This window comes from Zeus faber, assembly GCF_960531495.2.
Source record: "Zeus faber genome assembly, chromosome: 7".
In the NCBI taxonomy this organism is placed as follows: Eukaryota; Metazoa; Chordata; class Actinopteri; order Zeiformes; family Zeidae; genus Zeus; species Zeus faber.
The window spans coordinates 5,903,764-5,929,384 of record NC_137203.1 but is presented as its reverse complement, the minus strand read 5'-3'; the positions used below and the strand labels follow the sequence as shown (position 1 = coordinate 5,929,384).

Below are 25,621 nucleotides of genomic sequence, written 5' to 3'. Positions count from 1 at the left end.
CTCACCCTCCTCACCCCTCCAATCTGTCCATGTTCCTCTCTCCACCATCTGCCAGCAGCTAAACTGGCACCGCGCCCTCCGCTCTGTCCATTGATGGGTTCATTGGCTGCACCCCCACACACGCTCCACAACCATCCGGGCGTCGGCTCATGGTCCACGCTTCAGACGTCTCATTACCCCTCGTGAGTTTTCAAAAAATGCGGGTTTACGCAGTTGCGGATACTACTCACGATCATGTTTTCCAGGGCACATTTGGCTAGCCAGCAGTTCAGGAATACAGGAACAAATATGTTTCTCAGGCTGTGCCAGAAAATCTGGGAAAAGAAGGAGAGAAAGAAGACGAATGGATGGACGATGGAATACTGCGATGCCCAGAGGGTGAAGCACAGCACATACGGTCTTAAAAGCGTTTCACTTAAGGCAAATATGCTGGGATGTCAATCAGGAATCAGAATAAAATGTCAACACATTTAGGACCCTGCTGCAGGTAGAGACACTCCACAAACACTCCAAACTAACCCGAGGCAAACTATGTATTGATCAGATCACGCACCGTGATTATGAATGGCACTGTATTGATCATCTCCAGTATGAAGGACACCTGGAATATCTGCTCCCAGATGTTTCCCTGGAAAGAGGAGTGGGTGGAAGGCAGGAAATTAGAGGGAGTCAGACGTGCGATCGCTGGATTGATTTGGTCGTCGATGGATCCCCCTCGCCGCCGTTCCGTTAATAACCACCGAGCGTCAAAGCGGCAAAACAAAAACACGCCACCGGCAAGTTATCAGCACAGTGAAAGGAAATGGAAAAACAAACGCCGCCGCAAAAATGAGCATTATCGACACAGAATCTTAACAATCTGAGAAAATATTCAATAAGTCCCTTTTTTTAAATGATTCTTTTGTCTATTCTTGTGTACAAGATCATTTGGCTAACCTTGAGAAAAAATTTAATTAATCCAATTATTTTTCTTAGTTACTTTATATATATATATATATATATATATATATATATATATATAAATATATATGTCCTTATCACTTTTGTGCTGTTATACAATTGATTATAAACAGTAGTATATGCTTATGGGGGATAAGTACTCTAAAAGGAAAAAAAAAGTCTGATTCTAGAGATTTGTTTGGGCCACAGAAATTACCCTTTTCTTTTAAGGAGAACAGCTAACGAAAGCAGTCATTTCCAAACACTTTTGCTTATTTTAAGAATACATTTTGTGTGTTAGTGTGTTTTATTTAAGGCTGTTATATAATCATCACCATGAGATTTATTTTCCTTGTTTCCAGAAATGCCATTAAAGTAAAATGATCTTTGTCAGATAATGTAGCTACATTCAACTATTTTTTCTGGTTCCTAAATTTCGGGTTCTTTCTTTTATTTTGTATTTTTTCACGCCGACATTAAAACCCCCATAGTGTTTCCTTAAGACACATAAAGGTAGACATTATACACTTTATACACTACATAGAAGACAACAGAGCCGGAGGGAGGAAGGCCTAATCGACTCATCTTTAATTCATTGGGTGTACTTCATTACAGTGTGTTAATGAACTGTTCTTTGAGCTCAATGTGTTTGGCAAAGACAGACTGCAGGAGCGCGTCGTGCAAAACACTGCTCTGCAGAACGAAGGACGCACGCTCGTCCAGCAGGAGACCAGTCCGGTCCGAGAAACGCAATTTAGTTTCAAGATTTTCAATTGTCTAGAATTTTTTATTGTAATTTCATTTTTAATTTTTAATTATTGACTTTCACACAAACAATTAAAATAAACAAAATGGGGCAAAATATCACCTCCTTGGCAGAGATAAGAAAGGGGTCAAATTTTGGTCCCTTATTATGGTGCACTATTAGTATTTTAGAAGTTTTCCCTGGTTAAGTATTTTATGCAACAATATATATATATATATATATATATATATACTGTATATACTTTTTTTCCCCCAAATGCTCCCATGATTGGTAGAATATATATAAAAAAAACCTTTTTAAACCTCTGCATTATTTATGATTAGTTTAAGTGTTAGAAGTGGGATTAGTCATAGTGAATTGGTGGTAGTAGCAGTAGTAATAGTACTATTATACTAGTTATAATCTGACTAGTAGCAGCATCAGTCCCTGTCGTAGTAATAGTGTATTTTTTGTTTATTGACTCAGTATGGCACTGTATTGTATTTAAACGGGGGAAGGAACTTTACGTTTGCAGAAAGGGACAGGGATATACTTTTCCACTAAAACTGCGACGCTTTGGCAAAGTCACGAGCGCCAGTCACCGACAAAGACGAACGGACAGGACCGGAAGCGCGGGGGCGTGCGTCCCACTATCGTTCATCCTCCGCAAAAGGACGCCACGTCCGACCCAGGTCTGAGCAGTAGAAATAGACTCGTCGTACATTATGCATCACCGCGGTGCCGAAGATCAAAACCAAACCATCCATTGCTCTCTTCCTGTATCCGTCGCGAGTGGAGCCGACACATCGGCGTTCCTGAGCACCGTATGGATGCTGCGCGTCCGTCGGATATTGATCCTGACCACGTTACATCCTGAAAGCCTATCCTGAAACCCACAGCCCCGTATCCTTTCCATCCCTGCGGACAGCTACCGCATGAGGTCTCTGCACGGAGCCGTGGCTCCGTGCAGAGACCTGCAGAGATCTGCAGAGACCTCATACGGTAGCTGTCCGCGGGACGCCGGCCAGATCCTCACCTTGTAGCTGAGATATGTGATGAGCATGGTCTCCAAGAAACTGATTAAGGCCACTGTGACCTAGAGGACAAGGGGGAGGGAAGAACAGGTGAAGAAACAAACCGGCACAGCAACTGCCTGCAGGTCCAGAGAAACAGACTAAAATGTTTTTTTACGTGTTATAAATGGCTCCTGGTCTTTTAATTGGGCTTTACGTTTCGGTTTGAGCCCATGTTCGGTTCATATCCATTGCGGAATCAAAGCATTTATTTGTTCTTTCCTAACATATGTCCATACCCATTACAATATGAGGTTGGCTGGAAAGGACTGAAATACCTTAACAAAAGTTTACATGTGTTACTCTACAGCTACATCTTCAGCCAATTTTGCGACGTGGTTTTGCCAGGGGCATCTGGTGGAGCCTGGCAGAGTTTTCAGGACAATATTCCAGTAAATATTCCACTGGGCCCATTTTTTTTGGATTTCGATGGACAAGTTGCTCCGATCAATAGAACCGGGGTCGGGAGGGGGAGCCTAAAAACGACCCCCTGATCTGGAATACCGTCCCAGAAAACCTGTCCAGCGCACAGCGGCCCAGCAGTGAGGTCACCCGCTAAGGGCCGTAGATCGGCGTCACATCTATTGACAAGGTTTCCAACTCCTCTCCAGCCGGTTTACACGAGACGCTGTGTGTATCGTGGCGTTGTGAAGACTGGAGGAACCTGTTCAAGACGTTGCTCGTACCTGTATCGCCCATACAGGATCCCGTCTGTTCACCCAGAAGATCAAGTCCCTTGAAAGGAACAGGACAGAGAGACATAAGAGGATGTCGTTTTCCCCGCGGTGGACTAAGCTGCATGAGAAAATGAACGAAGTCGTGATGATTGATGGTAAACTCACCAGTGGATTTCTGACGGGTCGAACGTGGTATTCGAAGTGTTTCGACAGTTTGTACTGGGAAAGAGAACCAGGGACAGATGAAGGAAACGTGACAGTTGTGCTTTGGATTATTTTTTGTTTCGTTTTGCGTAAGTATGTGTGTTTGAGAGCACAAAATATGAAACATCTCCATCAGCGTGCTCCAATAAGGAGTAGTCCCACTGTGTCCCAAACAGCTGCCGGCAGCAAGCACAATAAAGACATCACTGCACTCAGGGACCAACATCTCAATTATATTATATTTGCCTGATGGTACAACTAAAAACATGTTTTTATTTACTGGCAAATCTTTAACTATATCAAGCTAAGGTGGCTTCATGCAAATAATAGTTGTGACATTCACACTGAGTTGTTCATGAAGCTAAAAAGACCAAATCATCAGTACCATCATCAGCTCTATTGGTTATTAGGGCTTTAAAGTGGAGGAATGTATCTGAGTATGAAAACCAGCCAGGCTGGATGGCGGCAATATCGGTAGACAGTCACTAAAAGGTATTTGGTGCTATGAGTTGTCCTCCTCTCACCAGACGCCGTTGATGACCTGGTCGGGGTCGTCCAGGTAGACCCTCAGGACATACAGAGCGCAGGTCAGGAGCTTCAGGGAAAGGTTGAACAGACGGATCCTCAAACCTGTGGAACAACCGCAGCACAGCAGATTCAGGATGAGTTTGGGCTTGAGGATTATTCTACTAAACACAAACAGGTGTCAATTTACACCGATCAGCCACAACATTGAAACCACCACCAATAACCACTAATATTGCGTAGGCCCCCCTAGTGCCGCCAAAACAGCTGTGACCCATGAAGGCATGGACTCCACCTCTGAAGGTGTGCTGTAGTATCTGGCACCAAGGCCTTAGCAGCAGATCCTTAAAGCCCTGGAAGTTGTGCAGTGGGGCCCCCATGGACATGGCTTATTGTTCCAGCACATCCCACAGATGCTCCATCGAATCGGACCCAAACCCCACCCATCCACATGATGTAGAAAGAAACGTGATTCATCAGACCAGGCCACCTTCTTCCATTGCTCCATGGTCCAGTTCTCACGCTCACGTGTCCATTGTAGGTGCTTTCAGTGGTGGACAGGGGTCAACATGGACACTGTGACTGGTCTGCAGCTACACAGCCCCATACGCAGTAAGCTGTGATGTACTGTGTGTTCTGACACCTTTCTATCAAAGCAGCATTAACCTTTTCACCAATTTGTGCGACAGTAGTTCTTCTGTGGGATCGAACCAGACGGTTTAGCCTTTGCTCCCCACGCACATCAATGAGCCCATGTGAGCCGAGGACCCTGTGGCCGGTTCACTGGTTGACCTTCCTTGGAGCACTTTTGGTAGGTACTAACCACGGCATAGCGGGAACACCCCACAAGACCTGTGGTTTTGGAGTTGCTCTGACCCAGTCGTCCAGCATCACAATGTGCTCCTTGTCAAAGTGGCTCAGATCCTTACGCTGCTTCAACACATCAACTTCAACAACTGACTGTTCACTTGCTGCCTCATATATCCCCCCCTTTGACAGGTGCCATTAGAATCAGATGATCCATGTTATTCACTTCACCTGTCACTGCTTTTATTGTTGTGGCTTATTGGTGCATTTAGCAATGCTCTAGTCATCTATAGACCCTTCTCCACCGCAGGAACCGTTTCATGTCCCAGAACTTTTGGTATTTAGGAACTTCTGGACAGTTTTCCACAGGAGGAGCTTGGTTCTGAAAATTGGTTCCACTTTAACAATTCAATTGGAACCATTGGCCCAAAGTTTTTAGGACTGAACAACGGAGATGGTTCAAATGTTAGCAACCTAAGAAAACACAAAGACCAGTCCCCTCCTCGTGATCTCCACGGTTCCTGAGTGCAGCGGGAAAGCAACCAAGCAACTCTTTTAGGGGCTGTTAAGGTTCCAGTTACAGAAGCTTTCCACTAGGTTGAAGATGAACTGGACTTGGTTCAACCAAGACTATCCGCTTGTTTATCATTGAACATTGTCTTTTTATACTGTGATGACCACCATTCCTCCCTCCACGTGTTTTAAGTGCTGCTGGATATGGGTTATTTCGGTTATTCAGGTGAGAGCAAAAGCCTAGGAAGGGAAAAGCTTGAAATGACTTTCTACCTCTCATCAACGAACCCAACCAAGACTAACGCGGCGCTGTGCTGCTCTGGCAATCTGTCATAACACATTTATTCTGAAACCTAACCTCTAAATCTTCTCAGACAAACATGACCACTCTCACTTTGAGAAAAGGGCCTACAAGCAGATAGATAAAGGTCTGTGTAATAAGCCCAACAGCCAGGGCTGTCACACAGAGAAAAGTAAAGGTGCCAACTGGAAACCGAAAACAACTCCCCAGAGCCAAATTTGACTCCACAAAGAAAACTTTCAAAATTGACACTTTGACATTTGCTTGGACCGTTACAGTGGTTATATTGCACTTGTGTGGGGTCATTTACGATATTGCGCCAAATCGGCTTGTTGCAGCTCCGGACCATGGAGGGGTACATTTCCCATCATCCCATAAGTCATAGAAGTTTAATATCCCAAGAGCCAAGTGCAGATCAGCAAAAACCACCCACCAAACACTGCACACACTGCCTCACTGTATTCACATGCCACTTCACTGCACATATCTGTATATACATAATAGTATATTCCTTTTATTTCTATTTTGTATTCCTACTTTTGTATATGACCTTTTATACTTTTATTTTATTCTATTAACTAACTGAATTACATTTTAGGAATCAGTTTGTTTATTTAGTGGAGTTGGTTAGTAATAAGTTAGCTACTGTGGCAGTAAGTACTTATTGTGCATAATCTGCGGATGTGTTGCAGTGTCATTTCACTAAATATATGTATGCTCGTATCTATATGTATGCTACAAATAAACATCTTGAATCTTGAATCAAATGAAGTGTTGTGAGGGTCGTTGACAAACGACACAGACTTTTAAAGAACCAGTTAAGAACCATGAACTTTCTATTAAATGTTGGCAAGAATCTTGGGAAAACCTTTGTACCACCACACAGGTGGTGACTGCTCAATACACCACCATGCATTGTAATATAAGGGGGCGGTTCTGCGACGTCAGAACTCACTGCTGAGCCTCCCGGTTTAATGGGCCTCATTCAAAGAAACATCGGTGAAAGAGCTCCCACTAGAGTGGAGTGTTCCTACCCTATCACCTCAGTGAAATACTCTCACAGCTCGGCAGCCAACTAGAGCTGGGACCACATCACCTGATTTTCTCGGTCGATTTGGCAATAATTTGATATTGGGCTGAGTTGGGGTAGTCCAGGGTGGCTCAGGATAGTATAGGGTATTAATGCTGTAGAATCGGGGCTGCCATCGATATGTGTGTGTATGCGTGCGTGCGTGTGTGAAAGACGGCAGTTTTTCCAACAGCCAATGAGATCGCGCGATCGCGCGGCGGGGCGAAGCCAAAGAGCGCAGCAAGTGTGGCCTTCACAAACGGAGCCGCGCCCCGTGGAAGGCAAAGGTTCTGATGGGTGCACGATCGCCGCGCGAACAACCGCGGTCGCGAGGTGCGCCGCGTAGTATCCACGCGGGTTTTGGTGCAAAAAAATCACCACGAGACACTGCGCATTATCTGGTGAGAATCCCGCCGGCGGGCACGTTCTGGCGAGGGGCCGGAGCGCCGCAAAAACTCCGTCCGTCTGTCTCTCCGTCTTTAGACCTGGGCTCCTCGGAGACGGCGGTTTCTACGTGTGTGTGCCCGTAACGTGGCCCCCAGCTTCAGCGTGAGGGCGACGGTGCGAGGTGGTTGGAGCGGAGGGCGGGAGTGGACCCCTGTGTGCAGCCCTATGAAGTTGTGTGTTTCCACCCCTTCATAGAAATGTCCGTGGGACATCGATTACATAGTGACTGCGCGAGTGTTTGTACGTCCGCACCGGTATCCAAGCGGGCTGTCGGTTACACAGCGCTCGGACTGCAGGTGCACCTCTGAACCAGCGGGTGGCGCCGGCATCATTATCGAGCAGACCAGCTCCGAAGCCCCTGCGCTCCCCTGACACCGTGTCGCCAAAAGAGCAGCACACGTGTCAGTTCCGAAAACCGTTTGAGACGGGACGCTCGCACAGCAGGTAGATTGGGTTAGCAAACCCCTGCGGCAAAGTGTGACATTTTCACCCGCTCTCTCTCTCCCTCCCTCTCTCTCTGCCAGTGACAGTGATGGTTCACTTATAAGGGCAGGCAGACATCCACCAGAAATAGAGTCTGACAACACCAATGATGCGGTTTTTAAATGGTTCTGACAGGGACACACACGCGCGCGCGCACACACACACACACACACACACACACACACACACACACACACACACACACACACACACACACACACACACACACACACAATCAGATGCTTGCATAAAGACATACTATCAACAAAACACACCTCCAAACAGACACGGATAAACAGGTACACAGATATTATTATGGGATATTATACTCCATCAATCACGTTGAACTGCTGTATAGTAATGTAAGTATCATATCAGACCAAATCTCTAGTTTGTCATGAAATTTGATAAAAGTTTGACTCTGGGACTCCAATCTGAAGATATTTATCGTCAGATTCTCTAGTTGGGGAGAAAACATATAAAATATAGATATAAATATGGATGTAAAAACATTCTCTCGGGTGCTTGTAAGGCCTTGTAGATGAAATAACCACGACATTTAACTATCAACTTTTTTGCTGGGGAATCCCTCCGGAGCCTGTTTCCTTCATTCATTTCGAACACAAAATTGTGTGTCATGGTACGGCAACGTTTTCGTTTCATAGCGATGCAACACCACTGAAAGTAGAGCAAGAAGATGGCCAGAACTAACGCACACACACACACGCACACACACACACACACACACACACACACACACACGCACACACACACACACACACACACGCACACACACACACACACACACACACACACGCACACACACATGCACACACACACAGACACAGTGAACAGTGGCTTCCACACACAGCTGGTCAGCCACAATATTTTGGAACTGCACTGGCTGTTGGCCACGCCTTATCTCCTAATTAGACTGAAAAACAAAAACACTCTCTCTCTTACATTCCCTCGCTCTCTCTCTCCCTCCCTCTCTCCCTCTTCCCTCTCTCTCTTTGATTTTAGGTTTTACCAGTGAGGTGCAGGATTTTAAACAACAGTACAGGAACATACTTTGCTCGGTTTTAGAAGGAAATGTGACCTTTTACACGGTGTTTGGCTGATCCCCCTTGGTGCCTTTTCTTTCTTGTGTGGTTTAAGACAAAACAAAAAAAAAATAATTTTATGTTTTAATTTACAGTATATTTTATGACATTGGAACATGATTATTATATCAATATTACTGATTTGTATTCATTAATTCAGTTATTGAATTGTCCTCCAGTTTTTTGCGCTTGCTCCACTGGAATCAGTAGATGCCACATGTAAAAAAAAACGACTCAAATCTCTCCCTCTTTCTCTCTCTCTCTCTCATCTAAACAGCAGCCGCCCTCCTCCTCCTGGGCGCCAAGCCCAACTGAGACACTTTACACAATGAAGTATCTTCTAAAGGTACTGAAACCTCTGACGGAGGCTTGGAATTAGATTCGCATCAACGCTAATGGTGATTTCCTGCACCAGCCTTTTATCGTGCGCCCGCCGAGCGCCGGGTGCGTCTCGCTGATTGTGAAACTGTAGGATGATGGGACTGTCTCTCTCTCTCTCTGTCTCTCTCTCTCTCTCTCTGCCGCGTACTTACTTGACCTCTGGTTCTTGATGAAGAAGAGCTTCAGCCTCTCCTTGAAGGTGTTTTCGTTGACGTAGAACTCCACCTGCACCCTGCAGAGGAAGGAAAACCAGAGAGGCGGTGAGCGAGCGAGGGGGATCCCCGCAGTGGTTAAGCCGCGCCGCGGCACGTTTCTGGAGCGCCCCCCGCCCCCCGTTGCGTGACGCCCGGGCGTCTGCACTCTGACAGGATGCGGTGGAGGAAGCCAAACACCAGCTTCCTGAACCTTGGGGCCGCGAGACTCGGGCGGGTTTCTCACGCTTCAACATCGTTGTGTCGCATTTCAAACACAGTTATCCGTGTTTCCCGTACGACCACCTGACGTGTATTACAAAAGTGTTCAGAGGAACAAATTCAGTCTGATACAGAAAGTCAACGTTTAAATTCCTCTTTATTTCTTCTGTAAACATTAGACATTGCTTGGTCACTGGGGTATGTCAACTTTTGATCAGGGTCATTTGGGTTCTTTCTTTTGTCATTTTGATTTAAAAAGAGTAAACACAGTTGTTTGCCAATAAATAGCTTCACCCAACCATTAACCATGAGTGGAAGAAAGGTTTTTGTGTTATCATTCATATTCTCTGAAAAATGGCCAAGAAATCATAAATTCTTAGGAGGATTTAATTCAACCCATCACAGTATCTACCGCCCCATTTATTTATGTTCATTTCCGTCTCTCACCATTTGAGAAGACAACTCACTTGTCCACATTTCCATATTTCCCTACAACCTGAACTAACAAGCACACATAGGGATAATGGTGCGCTTGTATTCATGGCCTCTGAGACAACAAAGCCTTTTCCTTCATACTCTACCACAACCCAGCGCGTTATATATTACATAACTTATATTCATTTATTTAGTATTCATATCAGACTATTGCTATCCCAGGGTCGGAAAGGGTGTTCCAGAAAAATTGCCTGTCCTAGAATGATTTGGCTGGCATCTCCCCCGCCATTTTCAAGCACTAATAACCGTAAGACAAGGCCACACTGGTGCTGTGGAACGACCGTGAGGCAGAAAACATTCCCCACATCTTTAGGGACATATTTGGGCGAAATGCAATTTTATAAGGAACCATCAGCCTTGCGATGCTCTCCGCCGTTCAGGACGCCGCCGTTCGGGAGCCTTTATTCCTTATCTCTTATCAACTATAAGACACGATGTGATGAAACTATATTGCAAGATGTTTCTTGTTCTAAGAAATCTTATCACGTAAAACTCAACTACTGTGTATACCGATTTATTTTTTTAAATTTATCAATTCGACTGCTTTATGGAAAATGATGATCGCTGGCAACGATACATGTCTTGACCAGTGGTTCTCAACTGGGGCTGGGGGTCAAGTGATTCCCAATGAATATATATATATATATATATATACCGTGATGCACCTTTACCGCTGTTACTACTGTTACTACTGTACACCTCTTGTGTTAGCAATGCTGCAGTACTGTAACTTGTACTTACTGTAGACTAACTGACACCTGCCATATTGGGGTCACTAGTCAGCTGTGTAGATAGATAGTGTACATATCTGTTATTTCTCATCTCATTTTAATTTGTATCTCTCTCTCGACTGCAACGACCTGAATTTCCCCCCGGGGTTAATAAAGTTTTATCTCATCTTATCTTATTGCGTCTCACGCATAAAAAAACCCCAAAACAACGGGTGTGCGTACACCAGGCAGACATGTTGTAGACAGGCTGTAATCCATCATGTTTGTGCTGCGTTCAGGCGCTAAATTAGGCCCTAATGAGCGTGGGCGGTGGCAGAAAGTTGCCCTCGAGCCGCAGCGGCCAACTCCGCGTCTGACAGGATGAACACGGGGGTGAGGAGGGGAGGATGGAGAGGAGGCACAGGGCAATTACTGCAGCCCGCCCACAGGGGAGGTGAAGAGAGAGAGAGAGAGAAGAGGAAGACAAAAGGGAGAGAGGAAGGAACAGATAGATAGAGAGATGAAGGGAGGCTGAATTCAATCTGGGTCTCTCCAGCCCTTCTGCCTGTACATCACCATGGAGACAGGCAGGAAGTGTGCATTCACGTGCACTTGAGTGTGTGTGTGTGTGTGTGTGTGTGTGTGTGTGTGTGTGTCTATAGGCTGTACATCCAGATAAGAGTGTATGGGTGTAACGCACACATGCACACACACACACACACACACACACACACACACACACGCACACAAAACCATTTATTACGTGGGCATATCCAGTGGGTCCTGCCAAATGAGCGGCGTGCAGCCAGATTTATCTGACACACAACACCGAAGCAGCCGACGTGCTGATGGAGTCATTTATAAGCCTCAGCGATAAGCCTTGATACAGGAAATACATCAGTGTCAAATCACTTAAAGAATAAAATATAGATGAATAGAAATATAAATTCTTATTTTATTTAATTCTCAATGTTGTCAAACTGTCTTCTTTTTTGTTTTTGTTTTTTACGCGAACGGTCTGCAGTGAAAGGCATCAAACCTCACTAGAATAAATTCCTGGTATACTGTGTATGTAGATGTACCTGACGCGATGAAGTGTGTGGGATCCTGATTCATGATAAAAATGCCATATTCACACGAATCATACCGCGCGTATCATCCACATTCATCCATACATTCATACATACATGAAAAGCCACGAGAAATGTGCACATGCACGCGAGTACAGGGCACAATGCAGGTAACCCTGAATCTGTGGGTTTATTGTATTTGGTGTTTTATTGTAGAAGCATTTTACTTATCCAGTGTAAAACCATGTTATTGGACCAGATGAAGGTGTGAATTATTAACGTGCTGGGAATTGAAACAACAGTCATAAAAGGAAAATCAAACACACACACAGACACACACACACACACACACACACACACACACACAGGCACACGCACACACAAACATAGATAAAGACACACACACACACACACACACTTGCCTAACCCCAATGGATAAAAATGAACCTAAATTGGCATTTTTTTTGTTGCAACGTTTCTAATAATCTCAAAACTTCCTTTAAACTCTGATTGAAACATGACTGTCGAATCCACTATTTCACAAAATGACTAAGACGGAGAAGTTTGGGGAGTTCACGGTGATGACGCTCTCTGCACGCCAGACACTGAACACCATATCAGGCTTTTTAAAATTTTTGTTAACAAGGACTTTCGTGTCAATATTCTTTGGAACGCTCGATTTTCCCTGAGATTAGTTACGAGGGTATATTTTATAAGGTTGGAGGAAACACCGTGTTCTCGCTGCCATTACCGCTAACAAGGGTTTCCGAGGTGATCAAACAATAGGGCGTTCAAATATCTGACGCTACATGAGAACATAATTAAAAAACAGGGGGAAAAAAGCCGGATGAAAGAAGGAGCACCCAACGCACGTCCCGGGGTTTACTAGGGGGGCGGTTGTCATGGCAACCGTAAATTAGCGGCAGGGATGGAACCGGACTTTGGCTGTTTGCTCTTCAATAAAGCCACGACATGAAGTCTCTGCGGGGTCCTGCCATTCATATACCGCGGGCTCTTTAGTACAACAGCACCCAGTACTACAGCACCCAGTACAACAGCACCAAGTACAACAGCAATCAGTACAACAGCACCAAGTACAACAGCACCAAGTACAACGGCACCCAGTACAACAGCACCCAGTACTACAGCACCCAGTACAACAGCACCCAGTACAACAGCACCAAGTACAGCACGCAGTATGGTCCTCTGCTGGTCCCTCCGTCTCCTCCATGTATAAATCCCCTTCTGTCCGATGCTCTGGTTGCTCTGTGCTTCTTCCTCCTTACATGGTAAACAGTTTGGAGCATAAATAATTGGTGGGGTGCAGCCCGGTGAAGGCGGGGTCCCACGCCGAGGCTACAGGGACGCCTAAAAATACCAAGGACAGACATGAATATTCAAAAAGATGTGCAGCTCCCTTGGATTTTCCATGGTCCCTGTGTGTGTGTGTTAGTGTGTGTGTGTGTGTGTGTGTGTGAGTGTGTGTGTGTGCACGTGAGGAGGGGAGGAGGATTTCATTTCCTCGGCGTCAATGTGATGGATCGATGGATCCCAAATCTGCCGTTATTCCGCTCGCTGCGAAAACTCTTGTGCATTTGTGTCGGCGGAGAGGCAGGAGGAAACAAGGCGGTGCTTCCGGGGTTATTGAAGCCATTTCCATCTTTGACACTTTATAAAAATAAAAAATAAAAAACCCGGATGTAGGCACTAGGAGGACATCAATCCTTCTTCGTTAAAATGAGGAAGCTGTTGAAGCGCACTGGCAGCGCATTGCGTTGGGCGTTGCATTTTTCGTCATGGTGACCGAAGAATCTTACCCCAAAGAATCTTCCAGTTTAGGCGCTATCAGCTCTCTGTCTGGGAGTAGTTTGGAAACCTCGCTGTGTGTTGAGTGTTTGGTTTTAACAATGCAAACAATCAACAATGACCAGTTAAACGGCGAGAAACTGAGTTGTTTGGTTATAAAGAGCGGTCAAAGTTGAGGAGGTAAAAAAAAAGGCAGGGTCTCTCAGCTCCACTCGGCTTATTGGTGGCACTCATCAGCTCGCCAATTAGACGCACAGCTGCGGCTCTTCACCGTAAACCCCCTCGCGTGGGAAGCTACCACCTGAAAAAGGCCTCAGGCCCTGCCAGCTGCTTTCAACCGGTAACGTTGACGGGACGAGCTCGTTTTCGTCCGCCCTCCGCTCCGCATTTACTTTCGATGTTCGAGGTTTACGCCTTGCCGACGGGTAGGAAGTTAAGATACAGCAGCAGTAGATGTCACGGGTGTGACTCCTGGGCTCAAAGTCAAACAGGTAAGTCCTACACTCCCACCACAGAGACGCGCCGGTGCATAAACAACCACATCGCTGGAGGGAGGTGTGAGCAGCCATGCAGCCCTTGTTTCGTGGACACACACGTGTGATGTGCGATGTGATTGTCCGGGGCAGATACTGCTGCGTATGGAACAGTACCACATGTAATAAAAATCCGACATCAAAAACCTGGGGGTGGCTTGATGCCGGCGGAGGGACTGATACCACTCCGCAGCAGGCAGCTCAAGGAATGTGTTTTTTTTTTTTTTTGGCCTCAAACAGTCTGGACACAAATCTGCAGCTCTCGTGTAACATCCCATGTTAGATAAAGCTAATCCCTTTGATGGAGCGCGCAAGAGGCGGTCAGCCAACCGCGCCGCAAGAGCAAGGCACGTACTATAAAACAAAACACCAAAGGATTTTCATAAATCAGCGGCGAGGCAATCTTGTCTCCTTGTTCACAATAGGAAGACAGGAACAAAACAGCGAGGCTGTCATGATAAATTGACTTTAGGGCTGGTCCCATAAACAGCAGCAAAAAGACTTCTTATCTTCTATATAGTTGATGTGGTGATCTTTAATGGGATAAGAGACGACAGTACTTTATTGATCCCCTTGACTTTGAGTTCTCATTGCACGGCTACTAGATCCCAGGTATCGGCCAAAAGCAGAGAAAAATATCCCTCGTTTTCAAAAGCCAAAAATGCCATAAACGAGAGTCCAACATTTCTGTGGAAACAGATCAACGAGTTCCAGGTGAACTCTGGCACCGGCGACTAAAACACAGTTAAAACAAACAGATTCCTAAGATGTCTTGGGCCGGCCCCGTCTTTGGGCGCAGATCGTAGATCCCGGGGGCGGGGGCCGCGAGGGGACCACAGGGCAGCAGGAGCGAGGCCGGCGCCCTCGGCACAATCCCCTTGGGGGCCATTCATGTTCGAGCTCCGCGTCTTAAAACAAGAGGCTCAACCCCGCCCGCTCCGGAGGACTGACCGCAACCCGGCCGACGAGAGGAATTGAAAAGGAGCCAAGAGCTGCTGATTGAACGGCCACGCCCCGACACCTCGATACAGATCTCTGAGGAGGCTCTACGGATTGGATATGGGTGATTGTCCAGGTTTTACTGTAAATCCTCTTTAGCGTGAACTAAAATGTGTCCAAATTCCTCTTAAAAAAATGAATAATGGAAACTGTCTCTTGTGTTGCAAGATTCCAAGGCTGTACAAGTTGATGTCATTCATCAGTTCTCTGCGTTCCTCAGAACGAGCTCAAGTGGCGGTGATGAGATTTGAGATTCGCTGATTGACGGGTCGTTCTCTCTCGGTTTTTGGGCGGCGGAGCGACGACCGGCCGTATGAGCTGACGGCTTCGCGGTGACAAGGGAAGCTGAGCGGGTTTCAACTCTATACAAACGAGCAGCGCCGAGCGCCGGGCGACAGCCGATAGGAGGGAAGATACGCTTTAAATGGCGCTGATCCTCGGAAAATGGACGTCCCTTAAACTATCGATAAGGAAGACGTCATTTTCTGTTTCTCCAATACCGGCAATTCTTTATTTAAAAGTACGGGATGCCAAGATTATTTTCCGAACTTTTTCGAGGTCATTTATTTTGCCAAGTTAACAGCTCCACCATTTGAATAAAATAAAATTAGACACAGCCCCATCTATCTATATAACGCATAGTAAATATGGAAAGGGAGAGAGGTTTGAAATGTTTGCCACGCCCACAACAGCCAGCGGATTCTGAGCCGACGCGCCCGCAAGCGCCAGGGGCACAGAAGCCCCGTCGCCGCACAGTTGCCTTACAGCGGCGGCTGATGCAAAACGCCGCAAGAGTGATATAACGGGCATATCTGGGTCTGAAGTCCGGGGTTCTGCCGCGAGGCACGACAAGCGCAGGGATAGCGAGGCGTTACGGAGAAATTAATTTCAGTTTTATCCGGGTCAAGCCACAAGCCACTTTGGAGCCAGAATCGATACCAAACAGCAACAGCTCTCGCAGCCGTCGAAAGAGAATGAATTAGTTATGAATGAAATCAGATCTGAACCCGGCAAAACCTAGAAGTAGGTGCAACTGCATGTTTGATAACCGTGTTTACTGCAGCACAGAAAAAATCGAAACGTTAAATGGATCGCAATATGAACTCCAAAATGGTGTTGGTGTCATTTAACTAAGTGATGTATCCCATGATTCCATTCATGATTCCAGTATCGCAAGATGACCCAAATTATTTTGATTTGTTTATAAGGAGCCACTCAAATTATTAAATATTGCTTGGGGAAATACTCAAAAGTAAAATTACGAAAAAAACAAACACACAATTAAACGAAGGTCCACTACACTGCAAGAAAATATGAAAGAAAAAAAATTCTTAACAAGCCAGAAAGTCTTATGAATAAAAAATAAATGTCTTGATCTTATTCTAGAAATTTCTTTGGCTCCAATAAGTAACGTACTGCAAGTAAGGCTCTACAGTTTGGCGGAAGAAATGTAAGAATAAAATTGTTTTGTTTTTCTTGTTTTAGGAAATCTAACAAAAGTAAAACTACCTCACGCCACTGGAGCCAAACCCCATCAAGCCTTCACTCCAGCAGCACATAGAGCGCACAACAGCATTAATAATTGACAGGCTTCCCTGTCAATTAGTTAAAATCCTGTAGATGCAGTGAAAACAGATGAAAAGATTTGCTTTGTGAGTTACGTGGATGGATTATTTTAGAGAGGACTGCCCGTTGTTCTGATGGACCATTATTCCGAAACCCCAATAGTCCGAAAAATGTCCCATTGGGCCAAAGGCCATTTGTCCGATAGCTCGTTTTCTCGAAAACAAACGGCCTACGCCCCAAAAACCTAGTGCTCCCAAAAAAGGGGGATGGGTGGTATGCCACTCCGCCAAGCGAGGGGAAAAGAGTTAGCGGGTTTCGGAGCAACGGGTTAGGGTTAGGGTTAGGGGTTAGGGTTAGGGTTTAGGGTTAGTGTATGGGTTAGGTTACAGTTAGGGTTAGGGTTAGGGTTAGGTTACAGTGAGGGTTAGGGATAGGTTATAGTTAGGGTTAGCGGGTTAGGATTAGGGTTAGGCATTAGGGGTTAGGGTTAGGGTTAGGGTTAGGGATAGGGTTAGGGTTAGAGTACAGTTAGGGTTATGGTTAGGTTACAGTTAGGGTTAGGGTTAGGGTTAGGGTTAGGGATAGGGTTAGGGTTAGAGTACAGTTAGGGTTATGGTTAGGTTACAGTTAGGGTTAAGGTTAGTGGGTTTCGGAGCAGCGGGTTAGGGTTAGGGAAAGGGGTTAGACTTAGGGGTTAGGGCTAGGGTTAGGGTTTGGGTAAGGTTACAGTTAGAGTTAGGGTTAGGTTACAGTTAGGGTTAGCGGCTTTTGGAGCAACGGGTTAGGGGTTAGGGTTAGGGTCAGGTGTTAGGGTTAGGATTAGGGGTTAGGGTAAAGGGTTAGGGTTAGGTTACAGTTAGAGTTAGCGGCTTTCGAAGCAATGGGTTAGGGGTTAGGGTTAAGGTTAGGGTCAGGGTTAAGGTTAGGGTTAGGGTAAGGGTTAGGGTTAAGGTTAGGGTTAAGATTAGGGTTAGGGTTAGGGTTCGGGTTAGGTTACAATAAGAGTTAGGTTACAGTTAGGGTCAGGGTTAGGGGGTTTCGGAGCAACGGGCCTTAGGGGCAAAGGCCGTTTGTTTTCAGGATAAAGGGTTAGGGTTAGGTTTAGGGTTAGCGGGTTTCGGAGCAACGGGCTTTAGGAGCAATGGCCATTTGTTTTCAGGATAAAGGGCTGTCGGACAAATGGGCTTTGGGTCTAATGGGACATTTTTCAGCCATTTGGCGTTTCGGGATAATGAGCCATCAGAACAATGACACAGCACCAATTTGGAAACGTGCAAGAACTGAAGATTCATGCTGACATCCAGTCACAGCACTGGAGTTGAGGTCACATCGGAGGAAAGTGGGAAAACTGGCACAGCGCTGGACGCCTCACTAACCCTGACATAATGGGGTGAGACGCAGAGGTCTGCGTTGGAATGGATTTTTTGACGCAGAAAACCGGTGAAAAGGCATCGAAGTGCGTGGTGGAGGGCTTTCATCAGCATCCTGAGGAGCCACACGTACTTTTTATCTTCTTATTGGGTTGAAATGAAATTTATCACAATGCAGAATCCAAACAAAACAAAACAAAAAAAAACAGGTGCTAGCATGTTCAGCAAACAAAAGTGATTTTTTTTTATTGCACTCCATTCCTCTCTATCACCCATTTAAAGTGCATTGCATTCCATTTAAAAGTACAATGTGCCACAGAAATAAAGTGTGATTGATTTATGTTTTTCTGCACTTCGCACATAAGATCAACAGAGACGGGTAATTCCAGGTCCAGAAAGTAAAAGTCCTGTTTTCCTGCTCCACCGGCGGACTAATGCATTGTGGTTAATCGCAAAATCCAGATTGTTGACTCAAAATACAGAGGGCAGGGGCTTTTACTTTCTTAAAAGGAAGGTTCGTCATTTTCTCATCCCAGGCCCTATTGAAATGCGGGCTCCCATCATTTGGAACTGTTCATAGCAACAACCTCGCTGAACACTGGACCGTTGAGAAGCGTACGCCTCACTCTGCTTAAATACAATCCAATGGGGCAAAGCGTTCAGCTTTAAAACAAAAGCGTAAAGTATTCGGTGAGGTCTGCACGAACAGTTATTCGATGATGGGAAGCGACATTTGGAAAAGGCCTGGGATGAAAAACGCCAGAATCAATCCTTTAACCTGGAAGCCTGAACCTCTGATGTCCGGCGCTGCTGTGTGATTCCCTGTCGCAGATCCATGCCATGCCATGCCGCATGATGCTGCTGGGACTTACTGGGCGTTGGTCGAGTCCATACTGTATTCCTCCTGATACCTGGACACAGCATGGACACAGACAGACACAGGTTAGAGCGCGGAGAAGGACGGGCGGGGCCAGGGAGGGAAAGGAGGGAGGACCGGAGGGAAGAAGAGGGAAGAAGGGTGGGAAGTAAGAGCACATGGTCCACAGGTCAACAGTTCAACAGATGATGGAGGAAGAGATGGAGGTGCATAGAACCTTTATTGGGATGGGGGTTAAAACAACCCGAATGCAAACCACAGGTGATCACCTGGACGCACCTTCTCTGTCTCCTCCAAAACAACACAGATATGTTGATATTCGACTGATAGATTTCTTCACAAAGATGGAGTTCAGTAGGTTTGAAATATAACCTAATTTCTATATAATCCATTTGAAGCCCCCTTGACAATCGCCGCCTTGACCAGTAATGCGAGTTTTGAAAGTGGAGGCAGAAAGATTCTTATTTAGCCTCAAATCAGGACTGCATGTGAACCGTGATGCATGAAAGTAGGGCTCCAAAAAAGGACAAAAAGAAGATATCTCGTCACACTTTGTAATTGCTATTGTTGCAAGAACTTTGAGACCTAAAATATGGAGAAAAAAAAGGTTTAGAACCACTGCAGGGCTGGGTAGACTGGGATTTTCCTGAAGAGAAAGTCCGAAAAATTCAGTTTAAATGCTGCCCAAAGTGGCCCAATTCTTCTTATTATTACCATTATTATAACTATTATTATTATTATTATTATTATTATATTATATTGTATGTTTTCTATTTATTTTTTTCTTTTTGTTTTGTGCATTTTTAATGTATATAACACATGTACTGTATATATAAACACCTCAGAGTTTCCTTTTCTTTGATGATGGTGATAAGTGATGAGTGATGGTATAAAATCTATTTTTCTCTTTTTCACAAACCTGACAGATTGAACTCTAACACTTCAGCACATACTTGAAACTTATTGTACAATTAAATACCAGTAAATAGTTAAAGTAAAGAATACATGTTGATGTGCAAAGTGGCCCCTAAACGGCGAAGACGCAACTGAAAATAAACCAGACTTGAAATACTATGTTATACAAGAGCCCCTCTAAAAATACCATGTTGGGATCAGGTGCCTGGATAAAAATATTCAGCCCCGTCATAAAAAACTAAATAACAAAAAGATCTCTGTCAAGTCTGTAAACGATCAAGGAGTATCTTTCTTTCTGCCTTCAGAACAGAGGAAATCTGCTCCAAAATGGACAGTTTTATATTATAAACTATTTTATTATTATATTTAAAAATATATTAAATAATAATAATAATAATAATAATAATAATAAATAACCACACAGTATATTCTTGAGCTGTTTATTTTCACATATTAAATATAAATTTAAAATTAAATAAAGTAAAAATGAAAAATTATATATAGAATCAATCAATATATAATATATATATATATAAATGCTACACTATATATTCTTGAGCCGTTCATTATACTTTTACTTTTTACTTATTTTATTTGCATTTTTTAATGTATATATCGTGAATTTTTTGTATATCCTGATCCCAACTGAGCCGCTGCAACGACTGAATCAATCAATTTGGTTCTTAAAAAGTTTCAGAGGAGTACGTGTGTGACGTCCCAATGAGAGGATTAATGGAGCGTCCATTAGGGCGTGGGCAGGCCCTGGAAGATGAATGGGAAGGTTCTGGGAAACAAACAGTGACGGTAACGGTCCCCACGAGGATACTGTGAAAGGTTTCCACAACGCGAGAAGGCGTGAGCAGAGTGGATATTGATGTACGTATTGTTTTTGTGTTTCATGGAGCAGTGAAAGTTTTCACTCGTGTATGATGTCATACTGAAAATTAAATCGGAATCGTTCGATAATAATCATTGAAAAAATGAAAAGGTTTAAGCTCATGCTTGAACATATCTGTCATTTTAATTGTCATTAACATATGCTACTTTGCACATTGCTTTACTTTATTTTTTAAAGTTTCATTCTATTTATATTTCATTGCAAATCTTCACTGTGAATTTATTCAGCTTGTTAATAATACTTGTATTTAGTTGTATACATTTTGTGAACTAAATGTATAATGCCCAAATTTACAAAACTTATTATTTAACTTATTATTATTATTATTATTATTATTATTATTATTATTATTATTATTATTATTATTATTGTTGTTGTTGTTATTATTATTATTATTATTATTATTATTATTATTATTATTATTATTATTATTATTATTATCTTATTTTCATGTAATTTAGTAATAAGGTATACAATTTCAAACTTATATTTTTAACTTCCTCAATCAGAGGAAACTAAGCTTAACTACTAAACTAAGCTTTTTTTAAAATTTGCATTTACTTACATCTTTTTTTAAGCTTTTTTAATTTGATTTGAAAGTTTAAGCAATTTTTCCGTTTTTACAGTTGCATCAGCGGGGCGAAAGCTCATTTTTAAAGAACCGCCGTCGCGGGGCCCCGATAAGAGACACGTTTGGGAAACGGCTTCACGTTGACTCGTAGCGGTATTCACACAAGATACTGAAGCTGTTTGTCCTAAAACACTCAGCTGAGCAGGAAAAGTGAGGGAGTGATCGGCAGATACAAACAGATTCTCTATTGAGCGCCATTCCGCCTCTTTAGCATCTCTCTCTCTCTCTCTCTCTCTCTCAGAAATAGTTCTAATATCCTCTCAACTGGCTTAACTTACTTTGTTTTCTTTTCATCCCAAAAGAAGAATAACACACACACACACACACACACACACACACACACACGCACACACACACACACACACACACACACACACACACACACACACACACACACACACACACACACACACACACACGCCAGCCAGGAGTGTGAGGAGGAATGTCTCTCACCTCTGGACGGATCATCAGAGCAGGAGGCGAGCGTTTGGGGATGTGGCGCCGGCTCCTGAGAGCATCTCGTACCGACGGGAACCCTCTGACCATTAGTCCTTGAGGACGCGCGCACGATCGCTGCGGTATAATCCCGGCGGGCTGGGACTTGTAGTTTCCCCCGCCGCGTGAGGGGGAGGGTCCCGGCAAAGAACTACAACTCCTGCAGACGCCTGAGTCGAATCCGGAACCCCACGAGGCATGTTTTCCTCGTCGGTGGAAGATGACGGATCCCTCTCTGCTTCTCGTCATCAGGCAGCGGATGTGGTTGCTATTGACAACCGCCCGTGTGACCTAGAAAGTCTATTCCAATTACACTTTGTATATTCTGTATATTTTTATATCTTTCACTATTTCTGTTTGTATTTTTCAGCTATTTGTGTATATTTGGCTATATATATATATATATATATACACAGTATATACTGTATATCTTAACTTTTTATTCTATATTATTATTATTATAAATAATAATATTATTATTAATATTATTATTATTATTATTGATGACATAAGCTACGAGCACGGTTGAGGTGTCATTTAAACCGGTACGTCACGTAACGTAGCTACACAATGTTTGTAAGTTCAGTCAATTTTGTTACATTTCACAAAAAAAACAAGAAATGTAACACGTATCTAAAACGAAAAAACTTGGCCCCGTGTATTGCTGTCTGCAGCTTTATTTATTTTTATTATTATTATTATTATTATTAATATTATTAATATTATTATTATTATTATTATTTACACTGGTGGAATAAACTGAATCTGATTGTGATTTTGAAGCAGCTGAGCAGAAACAGAGTTAAATGAGGAAGACGCTTTCATGAACATAACTATAAGATGTAGCGTGTGTGGATAAGCAGATGGTGGAGCACGTGCTCCGCCTTATTCCATTGGCACGGAGCGGCTGGCGGATGACAAGTTACGGTAGATTATGTCAAATTCTAAAATTTGCAGTCCTAGTTGTATATCAAGAAGCATCTAATCCAGTGTTGTGCTGTTTATCTGAAAATGACCTGTCTCTCTGACCTTAGGGGGCTGCAGCTTTTGTTCCAAATATAGAATTTCTCAAACTGTACCAGTGGTCCTTTCAAAAAGGTTTGAACAATACTGTAGTCCTGGTAAACCTAGTCAATATTTCTCTTTTAATCATCAATTTTTAACATAGAAATCTAAGGTAAGATAATACTAATACATAATACTATATAATACTATTCCATGGGGGAAATACAATAATATACTGTATATTATTTATAAGAATATATGTTTTATTATTACACAGCTCTGTGGAATACTCATTTCTGATTGGTCAACAGTGCCAATCAGCGGTCAGTTATTTCTGAATAATGACCGCTGTCACCAAATAATGACCGTTGCCACGGGAAGCCACTTCTTCTTCACCACTTCTTCGACCCCCCGACACCTCTGGGGGGGACCCCTGGGGCGGTCCGCGGACCCCAGGTTGAGAACCACTGCTCTATTCAAGTCAAGTCAAGTGTATTTCTATCGCCCCTTAATCAAAGTGCCGTCTCAAAGGGCTTCACAGGCTTCACATTTCACATAAAAATCAACGACATCCCGTTCAATAATGTGGAGCCCCACCCAAGTAGTAACTCCCATAAAAATCACTTTGCGTGGCAAAGAAAACGGAAGAAGCCGTAAGAGATGAAGAAAAATGGAGAAATGTCCTGCGCCGGGACAGCCAGGATGCAATAGATGCCGAGTGGGCGTCCATTAAAAAAAACATGATTAGGATCTACATCTGTAATGTTTGAATCTGGCTTCTCCAGTTTCCAACCAATGCATTACGCTGAAAGCCGGGTTCAACCGCGGCCAAACAGAGTACTGGAGGAATGAGTCCTCAAACCCAGAAATGAGCTCGCATTTCTGCGCTTCTGGTTCCTCGAGTCTGAAAGTCAATGGGTTTTTTGAATGGGTTTTTGGTTCGATGCCTGAAATAAGGTCTGTGGTTAACACAAGCTTAAGAGACTTTCACGTTTTGTTCTACGACATAAAATATGTCAGTAAGTACCCAAGTCGGGAATTTTGAAGCTTTTACGTGTCTTTAAAAAGGCTGCTGCAAACAAGCGTCTAAATGAGACTAAAGAGGTTGTCACCTTTGCCTCTAGTTGTGTTTATACTCGTGCTCTTGCAAACTATTGTAACTCAAACTTTCCAGGCTTTGGCAGAAGAGGTAAGCACGAAAAATCAAATTCCAAGTAGGAAGCGTAGTGGTGGTGACGTTGTAGTCATGTGACCATGGTGTAGTTCCTTCAAAGCCTAACGTTAGTTTTTTACTCCTGGCGATTGCATTTACGCTTCATAAAATATGTGTTCAATTGTGACGATTATCTCGCTGAACAAAACGTGTAGGTATCATAACAACAAAAATTTCAAACACAACACGGTTCTTTTTAGTTTCCGTTCAGTAAGGGAACGGAGCGCACAGCGGAGCGCAGATCAGCGGGGCGCCCAGATGGTGGCGGGCGTCCTGATCGCGGAAATCCGCGACCGCGACGCCCCTTCATAGTTAAAAAACAAAGAAAACGTGGCACATAAAAAGGGCAGCATGGACATCAAGGGGCAGGTGCTCGGGCACCCTCACCCCCTGCCCCCCGCCCGTGCCTGCCTGGGCGTCCCGAACCACGTCACACGTCTCCCCGTTGCTTTCCGTTGCTCCTCCAGACAGCGGTGCACAGTGTGGGCCGGTTCCCGGCTTTTGTGCCTGTCTATATTTGGCGGCCATATCAGTGGCCATCCCCGCTATCGGGAGAGTGGGCATGGCCACTGTCTTAATTGGGGACTTCATTTAGGGAATGAATTGGGTAAAAACTGGATGTTTTTGTGTAGATACTTTACTTGTACATAATAAATCCTGTCCTTCTGGAACGGGGAGACGCTCTTACAGGTTTTATTGTCAAATCAAAATGCTGTGCATCATGTAGATTAGATCTCAGAAGCATATGGACTTAGTTTGAGTAATTCATACGACAAAAAAAGCTTTTGAACTTTGAAAACCGAGTCAGTCATTTGTAGACGTCCCTAATACGGCAAAGAGACAGTGACCGACTCGGGGCGCCGGGCGCTGTCCGGGAAGCAGCACCTCACTCCGGGGGAAGCCATCAGCTGCTCTCCCTTGGGAGTTCCATGTCCAAAATGGCTGAATAACCTCTTCCCCAAAGGAACACAATAATCAGTCTTTCAGGATAGTTTTCTCTCTCTCTGTGTACTGACGGAGGTGCATCTCTGCAGTTTCCTGATTCTGGGCCTTCAAAATCTCAAAGGGAGGCTTTACTTTTTATCTGCAAAAGCAAATATTTGTTGGAGATTTTTATCATGCTTTCGGAATACAGCTGCAGTGTACGTGAAGCGCCACCTCTATGGAGATACAGGATACAGATATAACTGTGTGATAGACCAGGACGCAGGAGTGACAAACGGCCAAGTCGAAATCAGATTGAAAGCCTCCCATCAGAGGAGAATTTTTATGAAGCCTGTCTGGAGGCATCTTGGATCGTGGCGGGATATTACATTCATTCGTCACCGATCTCGCCCACCAATTATAATCAAGGGACG

At 44.2% G+C, this 25,621-nt stretch overlaps 1 protein-coding gene across 1 annotated transcript in view; it reads right to left on the bottom strand.

Moving 5' to 3' along the window:
* The window catches only part of kcnt1b (potassium sodium-activated channel subfamily T member 1b), a gene marked incomplete at its 3' end in the record, with an annotated part of 98,397 nt that overhangs the window by 33,561 nt on the left and 39,215 nt on the right, over positions 1 to 25,621 (bottom strand). The window contains exons 4-9 of the mRNA XM_080004569.1: positions 9,420 to 9,499; positions 4,163 to 4,268; positions 3,444 to 3,492; positions 2,721 to 2,780; positions 554 to 628; positions 231 to 314 (exon numbers count right to left, since the gene is read on the bottom strand). Of these exons, the coding sequence (XP_079860695.1) occupies positions 231 to 314; positions 554 to 628; positions 2,721 to 2,780; positions 3,444 to 3,492; positions 4,163 to 4,268; positions 9,420 to 9,499 (454 nt within the window). The remainder of the gene's footprint in view (positions 1 to 230; positions 315 to 553; positions 629 to 2,720; positions 2,781 to 3,443; positions 3,493 to 4,162; positions 4,269 to 9,419; positions 9,500 to 25,621) is intronic.